The sequence below is a fragment of the Ostrea edulis genome, chromosome 2 (genome assembly GCF_947568905.1).
Source record: "Ostrea edulis chromosome 2, xbOstEdul1.1, whole genome shotgun sequence".
Classification (NCBI taxonomy): Eukaryota; Metazoa; Mollusca; class Bivalvia; order Ostreida; family Ostreidae; genus Ostrea; species Ostrea edulis.
This window is the reverse complement of record NC_079165.1, coordinates 35634065-35657066: the sequence shown is the minus strand read 5'-3', so window position 1 is coordinate 35657066 and position 23002 is coordinate 35634065. Positions and strand designations below refer to the sequence as shown.

Below are 23002 nucleotides of genomic sequence, written 5' to 3'. Positions count from 1 at the left end.
AAATAACTTTGTAAATATATTGAATATCAAATCATCTTTCTTCTATAACATATTAGTTGATAACAAGTTCATTAAACCAATCACAGAAAACTTTTGGACGGAAAAGTTTGACATTCCGAAATCTTTATGGAAGAAAATTTATCTCTTAAAAGTCGCAAAAATTTCAGATAAACAAATATCAGAGTTTAACTATAAATTGTTACATAAACTTTTGAATAATAATCATAATGTTAGCAAATGGAATCCAAATATACAAAATATTGTGAAAACTGCGGTGAAATTGAAAACATAGAACACCTTATATATGCCTACAGATCGTCTAAAAGAATATGGAAAAGGATTAATAATGTACTAAATCTTGATATTTCTTGGAAACATATCGTCATAGGCTTTTATAATGAAACAAATCTATCAGAGGCTCTTAATATTTTTATTTCTTTCATTGCACTGAAGATTTATCAATATAAAATGAAATGTAGACTAACTGAAACCTCTTGTAACAGTGAAAATTTATATATCTCAGTGAAACGGGCTTTAAATATACTACTCAAAATTTGATAAGGATCATAGATATTTTTCTGTTTAAAAATTTAATAAATGCATAACTGGCAATATTGTGTCCAAGTGAAATCAAAAACGTCTTCAACAAACTTGCACGTGCATTTCATTCCATGGGAAATGCGTTTCTCATCACATTTTATCCTTTTGCTACCATTGCACGATTTTCACTCAGGCATCGGTGTCTGATTCTTTCTAAAATTTCAAACTCACTTGAGTGTTTACACTATGTTTATCAACACAATGCCCCCTCAACGTGTAAGGCGTCGCCTGACGACAGAAGAACTGGGCAGATGTATTGGAATGCTTGACGCTGGCTATTCACAACGTGACGTTGTAAATGCACTAAACGTCAGCCAGAGCGTCGTAAACAGGGCCTGGAACCGACAGCAAACTTTTGGTACAGCAGTACACCGACATGGGGGTGGTCGTCAGAGGTCGACACCCAACGCCAAGACCATTCTGTGGCTCTTCAGGCACGACGCCATCCCTTCTGGACAGCAACCAGCCTACGTAACGACCTCCTGAACGCCTCGGGGGTGAATGTGTCCACTCAGACGATACGGAATCGGCTTCACAATGCAGGTCTCAACTCGAGAAGGGCATGTGTTCGAGTCCCTCTGACTGTTCGACACCGGCGGGAGCGATTGGACTGGGCTGAAGATCATGTCACTTGGACACAGAACGATTGGGTTCAAGTTCTGTTCACCGATGAGTCCAGGTATTGTTTGGACTTTACAGACAGGAGGCACTGAGTGTGGCGACGACAACGTGAACGTTTCCATGATGCCAACATCAGTGAACATGGCCGTTATGGTGGTGGTTCCATCATGGTCTGGGGTGGAATCAACAGGGATGGAAGAACAGATCTTCATGTCCTGGAGAGAGGAACAATGACGGGCGTGCGGTACTGGGATGAGATCCTCGATGTTTACGACAGACCCTACGCTGGTGCTGTTGGCTCTGAGTTCATCCTGATGGATGGTAACGCCCGTCCTCATCGCGCCAGGGTGGTGGAGCAGTACCTCCAGCAGGAGACAATTGTCCATATGGACTGGCTAGCGCGCTCGCCGGACTTGAACCCGATTGAGCATGTATGGAACATGCTGCAGGTTGCCCTTTCACGCCGTAGAGCACAGCCCACGACTTTGGCAGAGCTCGGAAACACCCTCGTGGAAGAGTGGAACAACCTTCCCATTGGAAACATCCGGGTGCTTATTGACAGCATGGCTCGACGTTGTCAAGCCGTCATTGATGCAAGGGGAGGCCATACCCGGTATTGACACTTTATCGACTAAGTGTAATGATTGACTATCCCCCAAAACTGTGTAATTCTTTCTCTGGTTTGCTGTTAACTTTTTTGTAATGAAATGCCTTTTGGTGTTGTTATCAGATTTCAAGCATTCCGTATTGATAAAAGTTCATGCCGTTCATGGATTTTCATTCATAACCTGAGTAAACACGTTTCTGAGTCAAATTTATGTCTTTTGTTATGTTAGTGGTAAATTGCACACATATAACCTAGTGATACTTATCAAATTTTGAATAGTATACATATCAATACATTGCAGAAAAATCGTATTCAAATGTATGTATTAAAAATATATTTATTCTTGCAGAATGGACAGGCTCAGGTAAACCCATTGACAATGATGATTATGAATAAAGCTAGTTTTGAATAGTCTGACAATATAACCAGTCTTGTGTAGAAATCTGTTTCTTTTGTTCACTCATTGGACAGTGTCAGGTAAGCAGTCTTGTACTGCAGGTTTTATATTCACTCGCTCTATATTACTGACCCATATTGATCAACATGTCCTCCTCTGATGGGGAGAGCATTTTCATATCACAATCAAAATTTAAGGATTTTAATGAAAGTACTGCGAATATTATCTTAATGAGTGTTATATTCTGGATATGGGGGGTGAGAAAGTTATGGAGCCAAATTTTGATCTGAAAAACATTGTTTTCGAATATTTGGATGAGGAAATAGTTAACGCCAGCCAAAAGAACCCATTACGCCCATCTCGTGAAATGAAATTATTCATGAAAGCGAAAATAATATATCAGAATTAGGTTATGCTAATAAAGAAAATATAAAAAAGCGTTGTGAAGAAGTTTCGGAACGTGTCTCTGAATCCAGCGAAATTTAAATACGGTATGAAAATACGTCTTTCAAATTCAAGTTTTGATGCGATATAATAATGGCCAATGGAATTTTTAAAAAATGTGAATCTTAAAAGTGAAGCAGAGAATTCTACCAAGGGGAAATATCGTTTTAAGTATTTCAGTGATTTTTCTGATATCTGTGTTGATTCTTACTTGTAGGGAATTTAAAATTAAATTTGTATCTCTTTGACAAACATATTGTCTTTCTCTTATTTTCAGCCTACCTGTAGACGTCTAATAAGTTATTGGGGTTACCTGGCACTGTCCAATAAGTTGACAATTACTGCCCATTATTTTTAAGAACGGACAGTATCTGTCCATTCTTAAAAATGATGGACAGCAATTGTCAAATTGTTGACAGGGGATGCTTACTCCTCCTAGGCACCTGATCCCACCTCTGGTGTGTCCAGGGGTCCGTGTTTGCCCGACTATCTATTTTGTATTGCTTGTAGGAGTTATGAGATTGATCACTGTTCGTTATCTTCACCTTTCATTGGTCACCTACAGGTAACCTTTTCACTACAAGTGAACTTTCTGCTATATAAAAGCCTAAAACCACAAAGGATTGCGTAACAGAAATGTTTTAATGTCAATGAGGAACTCCAGCATACTTTTTATTTCAACTTCAGAGTACTTGCATGTGGAATCAGAGTGGCGTTTAACAAAATGATTATTTGGATGACTGCTCACATGGTAGGAATATTTACGTTTTCCATTTTTGTTGAAAAAGCAACTGCCCATGATGTCAAAAAGTTTAGTATTTAATTCTTCGTCAGGAATGGTCGTGTAAAGTGTTGAAAAGTCATACGTTTTGATGTTGTTGATCTGAGAAAAGTTTTGCGATTTCAAATTTACTAAAAGTTGTTTAGAATTTTTTTTAGAATCCACATTTGATTTACACCACTTCTGGCATATGTAGTCGAACAGTACGTTTGAAGTTTCTCCGTCACAGCTGCTAATATTTTCGTTAAAGTAATATAATTTGACAAATGAAAACTGTAAGTTTTACTAATGCTGAGAATGAAAGGTGAAGATAATGAACAGTGATCAATCTCACAAGTCCTTTAAGGAATAGAAAATAAAGAGTGGGCAAACATGGACCCCTGGATATATCAACGGTGGGATCAGGTGACTAGGGGGAGTAAGCATCTCCTGTCGAACATTCACACCCACCGTGACCCCTAGATCTTGATCGGGTAAACGGAGTTATCCGTTGCAATATTTTATTATCATCTGTATATGGGTGTAAAATAGGAGTGAAAGTGTACACTTCTTCTTGACAATTAGTGCAAAGTTCAAAGAGCACCAAGGCCATATTCTACCTCCATCTGTATCCACAAACCTAACGAATTTATTGTTTGGGGTTGATATACAAGGTAAGGTCATTACTTACACTAGTCTTCATACAAGTGTATTGACAATTTCTCTTCTTCCATGAGTAATAATTATGAATACATTAATTTTATTACTTTACTAGGACATATTTTAGTCCCCTACCGACGAAGTCGAAGGAAGCTTTAGGTTTGCGCTCCGTCTGTCCGTCGGTCCAGTTTCCCCCACTTTTCCCCTCTGTTCTTGCAGATATTTTCCGGACTTGTTTGGTTGTGTTTGCAGATATTCATTTGATATTTGGTACATTGCTTTGCCATAACAAATTACAGATCAAGTTGGAATTTCATCTCGGTCGGTTGATTTTTCATTAAGTTATGGCCCTTGGACTTTGAAAAATCGCATGAATTGTTAGTTTACATCCAAGTTTCTCATCTCTGTAGATAAAAGAGAACTACACTCATTAAAACTTCTAGCATAGTAATATAACAATATAACTAAATTATTCATGATCACCTACATATCACAGTTTATTGACTTGTTTATAAATTTGTCTTTGTTGTGGCACAGTAATTTTTGCAACCGGTAGGGGACTATGTATTTTCATGCAATACTCTCAGAATGCTTGTTTCAATTTAATTTAGGAGTAAACTCAAAACCTACTCACATTTAAACGACAAGAAACTTTCGAACGATGTAGCTGTGGTAATTTTTGTTATTTGCATAAGGTCATAGATCAGAATGTTCAAAACTTACTCGAATTTGACTAACTCTTCACGTAATTTTCACAAGCTTCTTTAAATTATTCATTTGAAATTATTTTTTCAGAGGTTTAAACGCAACAAATGACAAGCAAGGCTATCGTACATTTATATGCAGTTTTATTACACATTATAGCCAACAGAGATTAATCAATGTAAATGAAGTAAATAATGATTTAAATCGAACTTTTTGAAACCCTCCCTGATATGCGAAGTGAATCATGGGACCGTTTAATCGCAATAAAAGGGAAGCTCTCTTTGATAATACCTCAATAATATGAAGCTGTGCATTTAAAAACACCAAAATGACCAAATTTACCACATATCTAACAGTTGAGAGAGAGAAAACAACACTATTTTGAATTGATATATATCACATTGCTTTAAAAATGCTAGATCTAATAGTTAAGGTAGAGAAAGCAACACAATTTTGAATTAATGTACATCGTTTTAAAAATGCTAAGGTGACATCTCTGATTAGTAGAAGTCTAAATATCTTACATGTACTAACTAAACATTACACAATACTGAAGTTATCAAATTTACAATCGTTTTACTACATAGAAAAAGTTCTAAATCCATTGTTAACTTATTCAATATTTGAATCCTTTTTCGATATGTGTTTTCCCATGTTGCATTGTTTCTGCTGTCAGCTGATAATGTCTAGCTGCACTATATTGCTTACGCCGGTTACTGCTGTGCAACCTCGGTTGATGGTCAGGTTTTACCGTTAGCTGGTGGCTCGTAGTAACTCAGCCGTAGAAATTATCCCGTCACCTGAATGAAAGAAAAATGCATCATGGTACTTATGGAAGCCTTCTCAAATCATTTAGCGAGAGAGGAGGGGGAGGGAGGGAGAGAACGAGAGGGAGAGAGAGAGAGAGAGAGAGAGAGAGAGAGAGAGAGAGAGAGAGAGAAGGTTTACCATTAAGGTCTATAAATTTCCTGACTATGGCCTCTGCTAAATCTTCACTGTGTAGTATATTGGTCGTTAATTCTTCGACTGTCATCAGATCCCTGCAAACAATGGGTAGAAATGTCATTAAATGCTAATTACAAAACAAACCAGGTGGATACTTCATGTCCTAAACACATGTACGGGTGTACTTTGGACATAATGTATGATAATGAAGTACAAGAAATATCTTGCATATCGTCTTCGGTTCTTTATGTCAGTTTGATCAGTCATATTCTTACTGTATCGCCTACATTGTATTGTGTTCTCAGGCAGACGAAAAGCGATATGGCAGAATTTATAAATATATATGATTTTCTTGGTCTTTTCGTAGAGAAAAGTATGTGATTCATATATCTTCACAAACTGATAATTTAATTTAACGATTGGTAATAGAGAATTATTTTTATAATCAATTGGTTTAAATGTTTTAAGGAAATGATCAAGAGGTTTTTTTCCCCACTTTCTTACGAAAGGACAGATATTTGTTTCTTACGTGTATGTAACACAATATAATGCCCCTTTTCCTTTTATTGCATTAGATTGATTTACAATAATTTATCTATTTTCAGCGAAAGTAAAGACTCCAGACGTCAGATACTGTGAATGTAATTCTTCTCAAAGTCCAAACGGTGATGGCAATCAAGTGAACAAACAACGAAAACGAGACTCCAAGACATACTGCACAAGCAAATAATAACAGCTAAAGATCTCAGTGACGTCACGGGGTCTCCAAAATCAAACGGAAGTGAACTGACAAGGTTATGCATTTGTCAATATCAATTCCTCGATTTTAGAACTCACTATTCTCTCTTCAAAGATCAGTTGATCCACCCTATAATCTTTATTGTCATCAACTCCAAACTGATGTTTGTACCTGACCAGTTTTAATGATCTTTTGATGGCGTGGAAAAACAATCAAGTCGTTGAAGGTAATTATACCTATTACAAAGACATTCCTTGCGCACCAAATTCTAAAATGATTACTAGACCTTAAGGATGAAAGAAATTCTCCTCCTAGTAAAGATTGCTACGAAGAAAAATGATGTGCTAGTTATAAATGAAATAATAAATCCAAAAAGAAACACAACAACAACGCAATGATTTGCAATGTCATGTCTCTCTGATCGTATCACAGTCGGTAGGCAGTTCAAACGATTTTTTTCTCTCTTACAAAATTTATGTTTTTGATATTAGTTTTACTAATAAGTTCAAGAAACACATCGATTATAAACAATATTTTCAAAATTTCAAATCGTATTCATGTGACAATTAAGATAAGAACAAATTTATATATGTATTAAGATTTAGCATGTCGAAAGCAAGGTTTAACTAACTTGCGTAGATGGAAGATTGGGACCCCAGGCGTGTTGTGAGTTCAACCTTTCTTTGTGATATATATATATATATATACTAACAAATATGTCATTGAGTACCAAATCAAAGTACTTCCTTACTTATTAGAAATAAATTGCGGAGAGGAATTATATAGGCAGTGCATGCTGTCCAATCCTATTATGAATTATTATGATAAAATACTATTTAAATCAAATAAATTGCAAGTGAGCGATACACTACTGTTCTAGGTTACCAGATACATGTAATCAAATTCAACATTATGTTACTATATACATCTTTAAATTCATCATGATGATTTTCATGGCTTCTTGATTAATCCCGCGATAACGTAATTTTTAAATTATTGTTTTCATGTCCATGCTATCTAACATTTATGACTAGATTGCATTAACTAATTCAACTGCAATATTACACTTAATTAATTACTTAAGATCGACCCTACTCTTGAAAAATTACCTTGAGTACCTAAAAAATATACCTTATTTGCAGTTTTTGAAGCAAATTTGATGTATATTTATCTTTGAATAAGAATCGTCTTGCAAGTCTGATTATTCTAGAATATACAGCCTTAAGATTTTACTGGTATAGTTTGCCATTCATTTGGAAATATCGGGTAACAGGTATCATTTTTGTAAGTTTCATGATTTGGGGACATATGTTAGTAATTAACTGAGATTGACCCACCCTGACTCTGAAACTTTTACTTGGTCACTCAACAATAAAATATAGACTAACTGATGCATTCGAATACCTATTACACATCTGCAGGCACCACCCACTTCTAATCCCTAAAATCCAGAGGGGTTCTGGTGACAAACACTGATATGAATACATCGAAATTCCAAAACCTTATTAAAAAGAAATTGTGAGAAGAATGCCAATGACAAATAATCGTGGCAGACGGACTAATGTAAAATACTAGCATTAATATGCTTCTACTTAGTTTTGGTTTTTGCATGTGGTCCCATATAAGTCCTCCATAAATTGCATCAAATTATTTGATCTTAATCATTTGATTTTAAAATGACATAAAAAAATTTCATTATTTTGGTCACGTCATATTTATCATGGGGACAATTGGTTAATTTAACGTAAACACATTTTACACAAGACAGTGGTATGACTTTATGTGGGTTTTTTTTTTACCTGATTGTTCTTCTAAAAATAAAAAGTTATGTCATGTTGTAAACTCTGTATTCACATCTACCCATCTACCCAGTAAATTTGAAATGCACAACATGGCAGGTTATGAACGTTTAACAAACATACCCAAATTACAAAGCCTTATTGATGAAACAAATTATTTCACTTTCCAAAAGGTGAATTTATGTTTCCTTGTTTTTTATTACCAAAGCACTAAACGCGGATATATTTCTAAAATTAACATCCAGAAGATTTATGATGTTTAAATGCCTGTAATGAGAACTGGCGAGTAAATTGCTACTTCCCAAACTCATTTGTATTCTTTGAATGAATGAATGAACTGGTGTTTCCAGAAATAGGGCGACAAATATTAGCCATGATTTCAGTTTATATCGTTTCACACACATGTAAGGGGAAATCTCACTCGTAAAATGTCCATTTTGTGAATTTAGAAACTTCAGAACGTTCTTGAGGGCCTATTTGTTGGATTATGAATTGTTTAAGAATATCTCATGATAAAACTGAAATACAAAATCCCATTCATACAATTATTTGCAGGGATATTCAGTCATTTTATTACTATTCTTGTAAATGACCAAAATCCACATAAATCTAGAATACCATTCTAAGGATGGTTTTCATTTGTAAATCTTTGAAAATTGTCTTCTAATTAGGCACAGAGAGAGTAATAAAATTGAAAATAGTTTCATGTTAACTTCCAAAATGTCAGTACTTGTGTATGTCTAAAGACATAAAGAATCCTAATTGTACTGAATTGCTGGCGACTTTGAGGTTTTCTAAAATTGTTATACGCTGAGCGTAGCGCAGTATACACCGCATCCGTAGGAATATTAATTTCAATATCAATATAATGTTCTTGTTAAGCGCCACCATTAGAGCCAAACATATTCTTAACAAAATAATTAAAGGTAGAAAGCATGTAAAACATATAAAGATAAATTAAGTTTTGAAACGATGAAAGCAAGTTTGAACACTAAGCTTTCGGAATGTTTCACCTTCCACCGATTAGAACCAGAGAATAAAAGCTACACGTATGGTACCCGCAGTATCAAATTTACATGGTTTTTCAAAAACGTGAAAATTTGAGTGAAGTAAGAAGTTTGATTTTTATTTTCCTACATGACAAAAGCATAATGATATTTACTTCCATTTCCGCGCCATTTCTTATCATTTGACATCATAAATGATGTATGTCATCGAGATTTTTTTTCCACCTAAAACGTCATTTCCGTTGCAGTTTTGATGCTCTTTCATTCGACATGTGCTATAGTTTCCTTCTATAACAAAATTGATAGCACAACCGATGTAACAATGGAAAAATACACATGCACAGTAGTGAAAAAATGGTTTGAGAAGATGAAAAAGATACGGAATGTGCTCTTTTCCTTAAGATTCCAGAAATACGAACAAAGTTAAGCGTGTTATACGTTCTATCTTATATATCAACAATGTTCCTAAACACATTATAATAAGGATGTTATGCGCACACCCTTCATGAATAAAAGGTATTTTGCATTTTAGAAAATGAAAGCTAAATTGGTTCCCTTCTAATGCTGAGTGATCAGTAAAGTATCTGACCTAGCGGAGAAGAGATGGTTTAATGTTGTATAAATCTTGTGATCGGACTATCAATTAAAATGAGTTTGTGCAACAATTAGAAAAGTAATCACAGAACCGTTAATCTAGTTATTGTTTGAAAGGGCTGCAAGAATCAAACTTGATCTGTAGTTGTTCGTAAAGAAGTTGTACACAGAAAGAAAGAAGGACGGAAAACGAAGAGAGACAGAATGACTGACGGGCGGTCACCTTCCGATATAAGAATAAGTGTTTTCATGGTATGTTAAAAGATTTCGAATATATACATAGGAAAATGTAGCCATATTCTAAAAGGATTCTTTTAACCAAAATAATTAACACCTATTACCCATTACTGCTCGTCCAGATTTAGTGCTACTTGTACCCAAAAAGGCATTCAATTTCTTTATCAATGTTACTGAAGTTTACACGAAGCCGGATGGGCTCATTTTTGAGAAAATGAAATAAGAATTGATTGTTATAACGAGATCATAATCTCCTTATACCGAATTGGTATATCGTTATAACGAGTCAGTATCTCAGTAAAACAAATTAGTTATCTCAGTAAAACGAATTAGTTATCTCAGTAAAACGAGTAAGTTATGTCGTTATAGCGAGTTAGTTATGTCGTTATAACGAGTTAGTATCTCAGTAAAACAAATTAGTTATCTCAGTAAAACAAATTAGTTATCTCAGTAAAACGAGTTAGTTATGTCGTTATAGCGAGTTAGTTATGTCGTTATAACGAGTTAGTTATCTCGTTATAAGGAGTTAGTTTCCGTTAACACAAATTAGTTATCTCAGTAAAACGAATTCGTTTTCTCATTATAACGAGTTAGTATCTCGTTAACTCAAATTAGTTATATTTATCTCAGTAAAACGAATTAATTATCTCGTTATAAGGAGTTAATTATGTCGTTATAACGGGTTAGTATCTATGGACACGTTAAAGAACCTGTTCTTTCTAAACACTCAACAGAACGATTAGAAATTGTCTAAATCGTCAAAAATGAAGTCACTGGCTTATAGACGATTATTTTACGATGACTTATGTATGGCAGTTAGTCGTCGTACAGATGACGAGAAAATGTTCATTTCTCACTCTGAACAAATGAATATGTTTCGATATATTTTCTGAATTCGACAAAAAGATTAAGATTTCTGTTGTCAATAATTAATACAAGTTTTATTTTATCGTTTTCATAACCAGTGGAATTGTACAACAAAGGTTTGTCAAAATTTTATAGCTAAATCGATATTCATACTACTTAATGTCAATCCACCAATAAATGATGTAATCATTCATAAATATAATCCAGGTAGCAGACAGATATATGCGTCTGGCAGAGAAATAATTACAACATGTATTTTAATTTTCAATTAATGCACAAATTTACATTTCCTTCCCATGAAATGCGAATCTAAGAAGCTCACAGCAACTTGGTTTAATTTACGAGAGGAAACTTTTGAATGATTTAAATAAAAATAAATGTTTCTTGTTAAATAACGATTAAATTGAAGTACATCAAATTTACATGGCTGGCATCGTCGCAAACCACGGCCAATATGTACGATCCTCTCCCAGCTATATGCGGACTCTGGACCATGGCTTGAGACGATGCATTGCTGGTAAATGATTAGAAACCGATCTTTTTTACACTCCAGACTTTTGGGAAGAGTTATCCACCCTTGGTAAAATTATGAAAAACATAATTTTCTAAAAATTTGTGCAATAAATGATTATTTTTTAAATTGATATTGTCATAAAAAAGTTTATATAACTTTTTGCTATGATATTTGTATGAAAATACAATTTCTTTTTTAAATACTTTTAAAAATAAGATATGCTCTTCCCAAAGAAATGTACATGTAAAATTCTAAGTGAAATAAATCAAGCAGTCATCAAAATTAGTAAATTCCTATGGTGGATTATTTTTGTTTAATATACTTTTCAAAACGATACTATATTTACAAAAATCTTACCATCTATTTGTTACCTATGAAATATGATCGTTATACGTTGAATGCCTTAAGAAGAAAAAAAAAAAATTTTTTGAAAATACAGAGGGTATGAACTGCATCGCTTATAGCAGTCATACTTCATGAAGCGCATTTGCACCTTATTTGATATGAACAATATATCATTACGAGTTCTAAATATGAAAGAGTATAATATATAAATTCCTAATTATGGTTGTAGTGATACGTAGTGATGTTATTAGCTCTCTTCGCATCATTACGCCTTCATTCGCGTTATTATGCTTTTTAATTTCGAGTTATTATGCCCGTTTCGCGTTCCGATGCCTTATATAACTCCGCATTATGACACCTTTGTTTCACATTATTACCGCCTATTACTCCCGTTATTACGTCTTTGATTCGTGTTATAACGGCTTTGATTCACAGTATTCCTCCATTGGATTCTCATGGGTACATATTGTGTCCCATTATTAGCTGACCTGTTTTTGTATTCTTATGAGGCAGAATTTATTCAAAAGCTTGTACAGGAGAAAAAATATTTTGCTTTGGTCTTCAACTCGACATATAGATATACCGAAGGCGTTTTATCTATCAAAAATACTCATTTTCATTCAGTTGTCGATTCGATTTACCCCAGTGAACTCGAAATAAAAAAAAACCCACAACAGTCTTCCATATCTGCTTCATAATGTGATATTTTATCAAACAAAAAAGTCAACGGCGAATTAACTATTCAACTTTGACAAACGAGATGACTTCACCTTCTTCATCGTCAACTTCCCATATTTGTGTAACTATATTCCATCATCACCTGCATTTGGTGTTTATGTCTCTCAACTGATTCAATAAGTGAAAGCATACGTATGATAATTTCTTAAATCAAAGCAGGTTGATCATGATATAGGGCTCACGACTGGTGTAACCGATCAACAGGGGATGATTACTCCTCCTAGTCACCTGATCCCACCTCTGGTATGTCCAGGGATTCGTGTTCGCCCTTCTCTTAATTTTGTATTCTTTATAGGGTTTGTGAGATTGATCACTTTTCGTTATCTTCACTTATTCATTGTCTCGTCTACATTTTTTCTCCTTTAAAATAGGCTTTCGTAATTTTGAGTGTCATGTTGCTAATTTTGAATCCTTGGGTGGTAGTAAATATAAAATTAGTTTGCGACACAAATTATATCATGTATAATTATACATGTAATTGGTGTTTATGTATAAAGTAAAGCATTCAACGTATTGCCGAATCACAAAAATCACTTGCATTGCGTGACGATGAAATGTGGATTAATTTTTCGAAAGAGAGGATAAAAAGAGTTCAAGGAAATGTGTACTTCATCAACCTTAATCTTTTTCTCTTGAAAGAATGAATATGAAGCTTAAACAGATTGAATCTCAGAAAGAGCAAGGTTTTATCAGTCTTGCAATTCAAATACCGATTGAATCGGCGTCCTCGTCCAATAGTAAAACTTTTAAAAAAAAACTTGTTACATTACCTTTGATGTGTAGGATAGATGGAAATCAAAGATTTGCATAACAATAGGGAGACAGACACCTGAAGCATGGCGAGCGTGATATCAACTGTATTTATCTCAATATAATACGTATAGAATTGTATAGACCGCCATACTTAATCCAATCGAACGATTGAAGACTTAGAGCTCGACATTTATGCTAACCACTGCTTTGTGTTTTGAAGTTTGAAGGAACTTTCGGTTGAAGTATGATTTTTCATTAGATTTCACAAGAACTTTTGAAAGAAGAAACATTAAATCATCATTATTTTTTTTTAAAAAAGAAAATTATTCTGATTGTGTTAGGAACATGAAATTGATACATGAAAATCAGGGGCGGATCCAGGAATTGTGGTTACGGGGGCGCCACTTTATGAGGCAGTGGGTCCAGGACGAAGCCCTGGTGGGGGTCCAGGGGGCGAAGCCCCCGGAATCTTTTGGATTTTACAGATTTTATGGGGCTTGCAATATTTCTCCTATTAAGTCATTTGTACTATTTTCTATCATTTTAATAAGGTGAAATTAATAAAATGACCCAGATTTTAAGGTTTTTTTTGAAAAAATTAGGTTCTCCCAATAAAGTAATTCACGAAATCAAAGGATTTTGTCATTTATTTCTCCGGTAGTGGAAGAAATTATTGCTTCTTTTATCGTTTAGTAGTACATTTTTCGAAACAAGATACCGCGATTTACCTTAAATTTGAAAATTTTAGGGGAGGGGGGGGGGGCCTCTAATTCCGCCACTGAATATTATTTCCCTGCGCGCCCTTTAATATAACAGAATAAATGTCAAAACTTCGACAGTGAATGCCAATATACTTTTGACAGTTAAATTACTGTATAATAATTATTGACAATCAGTTATTTCGAAGAATTCGTCTGCACTTGCCCGAGGATGAAAATGAAAAGGCCGAGAGCGCATGCTCGCGTTAGGACTATCTTATGGACTAAGTCTGGTGTCAAGAAAGGACCGCAAAATTCCGGAAAAATTGAATTGCACTTCAGAATATTCAAGCATGTCAAAATCGTCATTCTCAATAACTGTATTTATCTTAAAGCGATAAATTTGATTATTTCACTTACAAAAATTACACATTTCATCCGTGCGCGTATGCGTAACCGCAAAATACGCTGTCCCATACCGGTTTTAGCTGGTTCTTCACGAAAAACTTTTCCGGGGCGGATTCAAGAATTGTGGTTACGGGGGGCGCCACTTTATGAAGCAGTGGGGGTCCAGGGTGCGAAGCCCCCGGAAGTTCCTGGATTTTACAGATTTTATGGGGCTCGAAATATTTCTCCTATTTGTACTATTTTCTATCATTTTAATAAGGTGAAATTAATAAAATGACCCAAAGTTTAATGGGTGTTTGGAAAAAATGAAGTTCTCCCAATAAAGTAATTCAATAAATCAAAGAATTTTGTCATTTATTTTTCCGGGAGTGGATGAAATTATTGCTTCTTTTATCGTTTAGTACATTTTCCGAAACAAGATACCGCGATTTACCTTAAATTTGAAAATTTTAGGGGGGAGGGGGTGTCGCCACTGTTTTCTATCGGAAAATCTTTATTGTTGGTATAAGGAACATTTTTAAAGAACTGAACACTGAAACATTTCAATAACCGAATTATGACGGAGAGGCAGTAAGTGTGATGCTTACATAAAATATGAGAGAATTCGGATCAGTTATATTCAAAAATTAAGAAGGTACCACAAATTTGAAAGCTCCAACTAGATTAACAATGGAGGTGCCAGCAAACGAGTTGATCAGGGGCGGATCCAGGAAATGCGGTTACGGGGGGGGGGGGGCACTTTATGAGGCAGGAGGTCTGGGGGACGCTTGAGGCCCAGTGAGTATTTAATCGGGCTTGAAATATGTCTCCTATTTAGTCATTTGTACTATTTTCTATATTGTTTTATAAGGTGAAATTAATAAAATGACGTAAATTTTGAGGGTTTGAAAAAAATAAGTTCTTCCAATACAGTTATTCAAGAAATGAAAACATTTTGTCATTTATTTCTCCGGGAGTTGAAGAAATTGTTGCTTCTTTTATCGTTTAGTGCATTTTTCTAAACAAGATACCACGATTTACCTTAAATTTGAAAATTTTAGGGGGGCGTGCGCCGGCTGCTCCTCCCCCCTTAAATCCGCCACTGTTAATTGCAACAAAGGTGATGTCAACGCAGATAGGAACTCGAAGACTCGGAAACTTAGTCGGTTACCATCGTGGGATTTCCTTTGACAATCATCGACACCGATTTGTTGTACGATCTTAGACCCATCTCATGACCGTACGGTCAGTGAAAATGTAGGCGGAGCCTAATCTAAACAGATGTTATTTACCTGGAGTGGCCAGGGTCTACCAAGGTGTTAACTGCTAAATCCCATGGCACTCAAAGAAATACACTGAGACAGAACATAGTAGAAATCTACCTGTCCATGCTTTTTTATAGTTTTGATATACACAGGACCTGTCTCAGGGACCTCTGCAGAGTTTCTGTGGTCATAGTGTTTGAATAATGGTTGTATTCCTAAGGGTAGCTGACAAACATTCTACACCCACCCCTCTTTCTCTCTCTCTCTGTCATTGACTCAATGAATAATTTCTGTTATAAATATAGAGGTATCATAAATTGATGACATAAATTATTTCAATAGGTTACAAGTTTTAGAAATTATTGTGCAAATTATTGTTTGATTTCTGATTGAGTAATTTATAATACATGTACAGGTATATAGAAGGGGAAAATTACAATTATAATGAAATTGCATTGTTCAGGGGCCTTTTTAAAAACAATTGAATTACAAGAAAATAGCAGTTGTGGACAGGTCATTGCTATCAAAACTCAGGTATACTGGGCTTCCTCAAGATCTAAAGAATGCCTGTAGATACTGGCTGTTATTGTTATCAAAACATCTCTCTGGGGTAGCCCCAGACCACAGTGTCTGCAGATGTCACTCCACCTGAGATCTATTGTTAAATGTTTGATTGGCAGGCAGCTTACAATTTGGGGGTGTCAACTTAAAATTGGGTATTTAACAAGAACTCATTGGGGAATCTATTAATTTAGTGAGAGATTAAAGGTAGCTAGGAAGAGGCGTCTACATAACTTGATCGTGTATATTTAGCGGAGAAACCCACGCAAAAATTCATCGCTACGAGTCTGGATCGAGGAACAGAGAAATCATGTGTGGGACAGTTGGTTTCCTGCGTTTGATTACTTGAATTACAAAAGCAACAAAATTGAATTAATCTGAAATTTAAAGGTACTCATTTGTCATAAAAAACTAAAATTTATGAAATATGCCTTATTGCTTTGACCCTGAAGTCCGCGCAGAAACTATATCAGCAAGGTTTAACGGAAACAATTAACGGTTTAACTACAGCTTGCACCTGCAGAAGTGAACGTTTTCAACGAAATCGGAATATTACACGGCCTTTGAGTAGAGAGGTTCGTCATCGTGCCACACCTGCTGTAACACAGGGTCTCGTTTTTTGTTATCTCAATCGAAGGACCGCCCCATTTAATCGCCTCTTACGACAAGCAAGGGGTACTGAGGACCTATTCTAACCCGGATTCCTTCGGGACAATTCAATAATGATCAAAAATCCTATTGCTAGAAAAATGCGTCCGTTAAAGATGACCAGGCACGTGATAATATTGAGATATAGACATAATCAAATATTTACATTTCCAAGGTTTTTGCCTTTGATATCTTCACAGATGTGATAATAACCATGTCTTGCTGTAGTTATGAGCGTATGAATCTTGATAAAAATAGTGCCTCTATTCTAACGACCAAAAATTCCGACATATTTTATAATACGTTTTCAAGTATGAACTGCAGCCTCTCATGCTGTATGTAGACGTGAAGCGTCGCAGTTCAAACCCTCAAAATTTATTTCTTAGATTACCTCCAAGTTTATTCACCCCCAAGCTACCGTCCCAGAATAATTACATACATGTATGTACTACAAGTATATTCTTCGGGATCGTTCTCCATTGTATTCCGATAGTAGGAAGTGAGTTAGTTGAGATTTTCCGAGAAGGAATACGAAAATGTCTTAATGAACAATATTTTGAAGATGTCTTTCTTCTACATGACAATACGAAGAATGAAACAAAATCCCGGACCAGTATTGAAAATTCTAATTCTTAGTTTCAAATGTGCACAATTATGGGCCTTAAATCAGATAGTTTTTCAAGTTATATCTTTTAAAACTAAAATCGAATTATCTTCAGAATTGTGTAAATTTGAATACTCAATGTAGAAAACTGTTGTGCAACACCATGATGTCAAAATGATACATGTATGCCAATATGTCACTTTTATTGAACATCAAGTTACACTCATCTGTTAGGAAATCAGACTCTTCTCTATATTAAGAATATTAAAGTATGCTCTAGATATTTCTAGAAAGGAAATTCCGACAAGGAAACATCAAAAGACCCAAGTTTGATTTTTTATTAGAAACCCAATTCTCGCAGCGTACAAACAACTCAATAATGAAATCAAATATGCTAGAATAAAAAGAGATGATCAAAATGTAGGCCATTCGTCAGCACAACGAGACGAGTTTTTACACGATACATAGAATTTTCCTCTCCCAATTATGGCGACATACAGTGTATATTAAACCTTATCTCAGTGGCTCTTTAAAATGGTGATTAAAAGTATTGCTTAAAGTTTCGGATGGCGTGGTCTGGTTGAAGCATATAGATCGGAAACAATTTTCTTGATAACGAGAAAATTGTTTCTTTGTTACTAGAATCGGTTCATTGTTTCATGCTTTCATCTTGGGTGGAAAATATTAATGCTCTTGTAAAATCACGACGGATGAATAATTGATTTTTTAAAATGTTATGAACTTTAATATGACAATTTTATGTATTTGAAATCAATGGTCTTTACTCGACATCGGGCGCAAAGGTCCCATCTCCCCGTGCCACTTTTGTGACGAATCCTCTTGTTTTTCTTTGCAATTTAAAACTCGATATGGCTAATTCAATAAATTCCCAATTAACGAAATTCTTCCAATAGCATTCACCAGGACTTAAATGATACTTCAATTTAGCATAGAAAATCAGAATACATCAATAGTTTTATTACTTTTCCCCGGATATTAGTACAGTAAAGTGAAAGGATTTATCACGTGTAGGGCAGGCATATGACGGGTTAATGGTTGAATACTCACTGTGTTTTTGTGAGATAGGTGTCATAAAAATTCGAGTTGGCCCTCTTTCCAAATCCGTGCCCCATTCTGTCCACGATACTCTGTCGGAAGCCTCTCTTCTGTCGCATCTTACTGAGACTGTGGGGTAAGGACTCTGCTATCACACACAACGACAGTAAAACCGTGACCATCACTACTTTAACTATCTGCATTATATCTGAAAGGAGTAGAATTCTTTGTCATTCTGAATGTGCTGATATTATACTAAGCAAACTTTATCTTTTTCAAACTACATGTTTCAAAATAAGCAAGACATTACATGAAAATGTGGGGGAAAGTTATTGAACATTCTGTTTCTTTAAGACATAAAATTGACTCTACTTCATTTCCATGTAAAAGCTCAAATAATCCCTCAGTAATACTCTTGGCATTTAATGAAACTATGCTTAGATTTTATGTAAATTTGATAGTTTTGGTAATTTCTCAAAGATTTAGTTATAACGTGGTTTTTAGAATATGAAATGCTTAATATTCTGACAATCAGTGGTACAATGTTAGATCTAGTACCTACACATAGTGTATTAGATTAACTGCTGTGATTGATTCTTAATAAAAGTACCAGTCTTCTGCTGCACTTGGAATTCTCGCTATTGGTAGAGAAATTAATCATCAATTTCATCGTTATGAAGATTCATTATCAAGGTATCTGCATGAGACTGGATTTCATCGTTATGAAGATTCATTATCAAGGTATCTGCATGAGACTGGATTTCATCGTTATGAAGATTCATTATCAAGGTATCTGCATGAGACTGGATTTGATTAATAATCTGAATGTATCTATTATCCTAAAATTAGCACCAAAAATGAATTTTTGGGGGGTCTTTGCAATTACAGTTGTCGATTTTACTGGGCATGTGTTGCAAATACTGAAAGAAGAATGCATTAATTGGATGAAATTTGATTTCTTTCTATGCGCTTATTGTTTTCAAATGGATGCAATTTAAAGAAAAAGACTTTAATTTAATTAAAGGTTATTGGATGATCCGATGAATTCAAATAATTGCAATTTATTGAGATTGGGTATTGACAAACTAGATTAAATGACCATAAATCATTAGAAACGGTCGTCTGTCCAATACAGCTTTACAAGACTCTAATTCATACCGATGCAATGTGCATAATTATAATTCAAATCTCAGATCAGGCATTTCAACCTATCCTGAACACTCACACGCATACAGATGCTAATTCGTGTTCGTAACCCGACGAGACATTTGACTCTTCGATTTTAGAGGAAGCAGTATGATGAACAGATAATGGATGATTAATTACGCAATAAAACATGAAACCTCGTCAATACAGCCATCAACGATGTAAAAGAACACAACTGAAGAGATTGTATTTTATGTAAAAGGTGTTAGCTTTCCTGGGAAATCGACATGTTCACTGTACACGTGATTGTGGCCGAATGTCACCAATACAACCCATATTATCATGAATTATTTATATACATATCTTCATTTCACGTTTGAACCTAGACTATGATTATAGAAGATTATCGAAATCTTTCATTAATTACAACGTAGAAACTACCGCCGCAAAAAAGATCAACTGCAAATGAAATTTTAGCATAATATAACAGAAGTGTTGGGCTCTTTCTTTGATTTATTTTAAAATGGTACTTTCTGGCTAATCATTATATTCACTTGCGGCTTCCAAATATCCCTGGATTGAATTTCGAATATTGGTGGATGATCGTTGTTTTAACAAATGTCAGTGAATGCATTCTTTCCACAATATATATTCTTGACACTAGTAATCAATAACAAATATAAGACATGTATTTTTCTGTGGACGATACTTTTTTTTTTTTTTATCAAGCCTGTATGTGTGAATTATATATAATAATATATAAGCATTGTGTCCATCAGATTGATTTGCCTTAGGTACCGCACGTGCATGTTATTGAAGTGCCCAACTATAAATGTTTGGAATAAGTGATAAATACCCAATTGTATAATATTACCACTCATTTTGTTTACATTTTAAGTATTAGGCATGTGCATGACTGGTGCATTTCGTGCCTAAAATACTTAACAGAATGTTATTAATAGAAAAGATCCGTAGCGTCGGGTAGACCTATAGGTAGTCCAATAATTACCAAAAAACAAAAAACAACAGAAAACCCCCCAAAAACCCAACCCAACAACTGTGTACATGTATTGTATACGAAATTGTATTTTGTAGTTTAAAACCTGTAATCGTCTATCTAAACATTTGAACATGTGTCTTTAACTAATGCTCATGTTCATAATATGTATCATAGAAACATCCAACAGTCTCATTAAGGAAGCCATCGTTTTATGAATGGCATGCGACTACAATCCTTAACACAGATAACACAGATATTCATAATATTGGTTTTGGTTAATAAAGGCATCAGTATGCTATAGACATTCAGTATCAGTATACTATTGTACTTCTATTGTACTTCGTATCCATGCTTACCTTTTATGAACTTTGAGGTAGTCTTCTATCGAGTTAGAGTTTCCGTAAGTGAAATAAAAAAAAGTTGAACACAAGTACTTTTCCGCTGGTTTTTCAAACTGTTGCACAAGAATTTGAATGTCTATTTATAGCGTTTAAACCATCCCAAAATCCCAAGTCCCCTATGTTTGTCAGAATGCTTGGTATCAATGCACGCCAAAGTTTATACTATTCACAACTTCTCGCTCCCACGTTGGTCTGTGACGTCACTCACTGCTTTCTCTGATAGTCAGGACTCTGAAAACAAAAAGGTAACAATGTAACTACAGGAAAATCACGGAACCTTTGAATAATTTAAACATAAATTAGACAGGACCAATAATCGAACATTTCCAGTCGAAACTATTTCTATATTTGGACCTGCTCAGGTAAAAGGGGGCTCAAATATCTCAAAAGATTGGTACTTTGACCACTTTCTCCGTGTAATTGTCCAATCAAACAGAAGATGAGTAATTGACGTATCATGTCAGAGACAGGGAATATTTATGAAATTGTAGGACGTTCCAATGAGATCTCTACTATTTGTTTAACTTCCTGTTCTACCAAAGGTCCACCTACATACAAATTTACTGTTTGGAAACTATCTCTTTTGTTATCACGAAACGATATGAAGAATGCAACAGTGATGTAGAGCAAAGGTACAATTGAATTTAAATAAAAATGCCTTGGTAAACAAAGGACATGTAAATAAAGTGCTTCCAATGCATTCATATATAAGAAAGTCTTGCTGAATTGAGGTCCTGAAATGTTCAAATAGGATTTTCTATTTTGATTTAACAAGTACCGAGAAAATACCACGATACCATATAGAAGATAGAAAAGGTAGTAATATCCAAGACGTGGTGGGAAAATGGGCCTTCTAGCGGTACTGATGTGATGCTTTGACTCTCCAGCGATTTTTCATCGACAACTGCAAAACTGATTTGTAACAATATAAGAGACCATAAATATTTACTCGAGTGTCCCCGCAGCCTCGTGTTACCGAGGATCATAATCTTAGATGATACTAGTACAGCAATCAATTCATTGCTCTGAATCCCATGATATAGATCTATTACATTGGGTACTTCATATATCTAAGGGGTTCTTAACAAAATGTAGAAGAGGTATTAACTCGATATTTCTAAGTAACAGAAACAAAAGTAATTTCAAATATTGGAATCCAGAAGTTTCAAGTGTCCTCTTTCTCGTAATCGCCGTGAAGCTTTGTGTGCTTACGAATCCGGAAGATTTCTGATATCGGTTTTCTCTTTTATCCTTTGATCGACCAAAGTGCTTTAGGCAAAATAACGGTGTAAAGATTAATAACTATTGGTAACAAATCATTGGTGATTAATTCCTATATCTGCTTTTTAAACTGATATAATTTGTCAAAGGATACAGAGGATACACTACACAGTTCAATACGTGGCAGACATATTTTCATACTAATTCCTGCACATTATTGTTAAAATCTTGTAAACTGAGCAATTAACAAATGAAGACAGAATTCGACATGATATTCCGTAGGATGTTGAACAAATGTTTATTACACGAACAGAAGTTGAAAGATTTACGATCGATGTCGTTCCATGTAGTATAAAGAATTCACCGTTTTGAATTATTCTCTGTAATACTAAAGTAGAAAGCACGAAAGGGGGGGGGGGTGTTATTGTCATTCTTACTTGAAATTCTATCTTAAACAGTAATGACTCTCCCAACGTTTTGACACAAATCATGAAATAGTACATTTGTTAGATACATATGTATGTACAACTGCAGATATAATAAATAAATAAATGTCAAATGAAATATATTAATTGCATTACAAACATGGACACTTTTAGAAATGATACAACAATTAGAGCAAATTTACATTATTAGATCAGAAAATTTGCATAATTGTCAGTAACAAAATTGTCTAGACTTCA

The 23002-nt window shown here is 34.7% G+C and overlaps 1 protein-coding gene across 1 annotated transcript; it reads right to left on the bottom strand.

Moving 5' to 3' along the window:
• Positions 1–4920: 4920 nt before the first annotated feature.
• Positions 4921–21467, bottom strand: LOC125680672 (allatotropins-like). Its single transcript, XM_048920369.2, has 4 exons — positions 21054–21467; positions 18564–18759; positions 5743–5834; positions 4921–5594 (listed from the first exon to the last, which is right to left on the bottom strand). The coding sequence occupies exons 2-4, from the start codon at positions 18752–18754 to the stop codon at positions 5548–5550; spliced, it is 330 nt and encodes a 109-aa protein (XP_048776326.1). The 5' UTR covers positions 18755–18759; positions 21054–21467; the 3' UTR covers positions 4921–5547.
• Between the last annotated feature and the right edge of the window lie 1535 nt (positions 21468–23002).

Coding starts and splice junctions, on each gene's coding strand:
- LOC125680672 (XM_048920369.2), bottom strand. CDS start 18,754: ATGCAGATAGTTAAAGTAGTGATGGTCACGGTTTTACTGTCGTTGTGT. Junction 5,835..18,563: donor ACCTATCTCACAAAAACACA/GTGAGTATTCAA, acceptor CATTGTTTGCAG/GGATCTGATGACAGTCGAAG. Junction 5,595..5,742: donor GAAATTTATAGACCTTAATG/GTAAACCTTCTC, acceptor TCTTTCATTCAG/GTGACGGGATAATTTCTACG.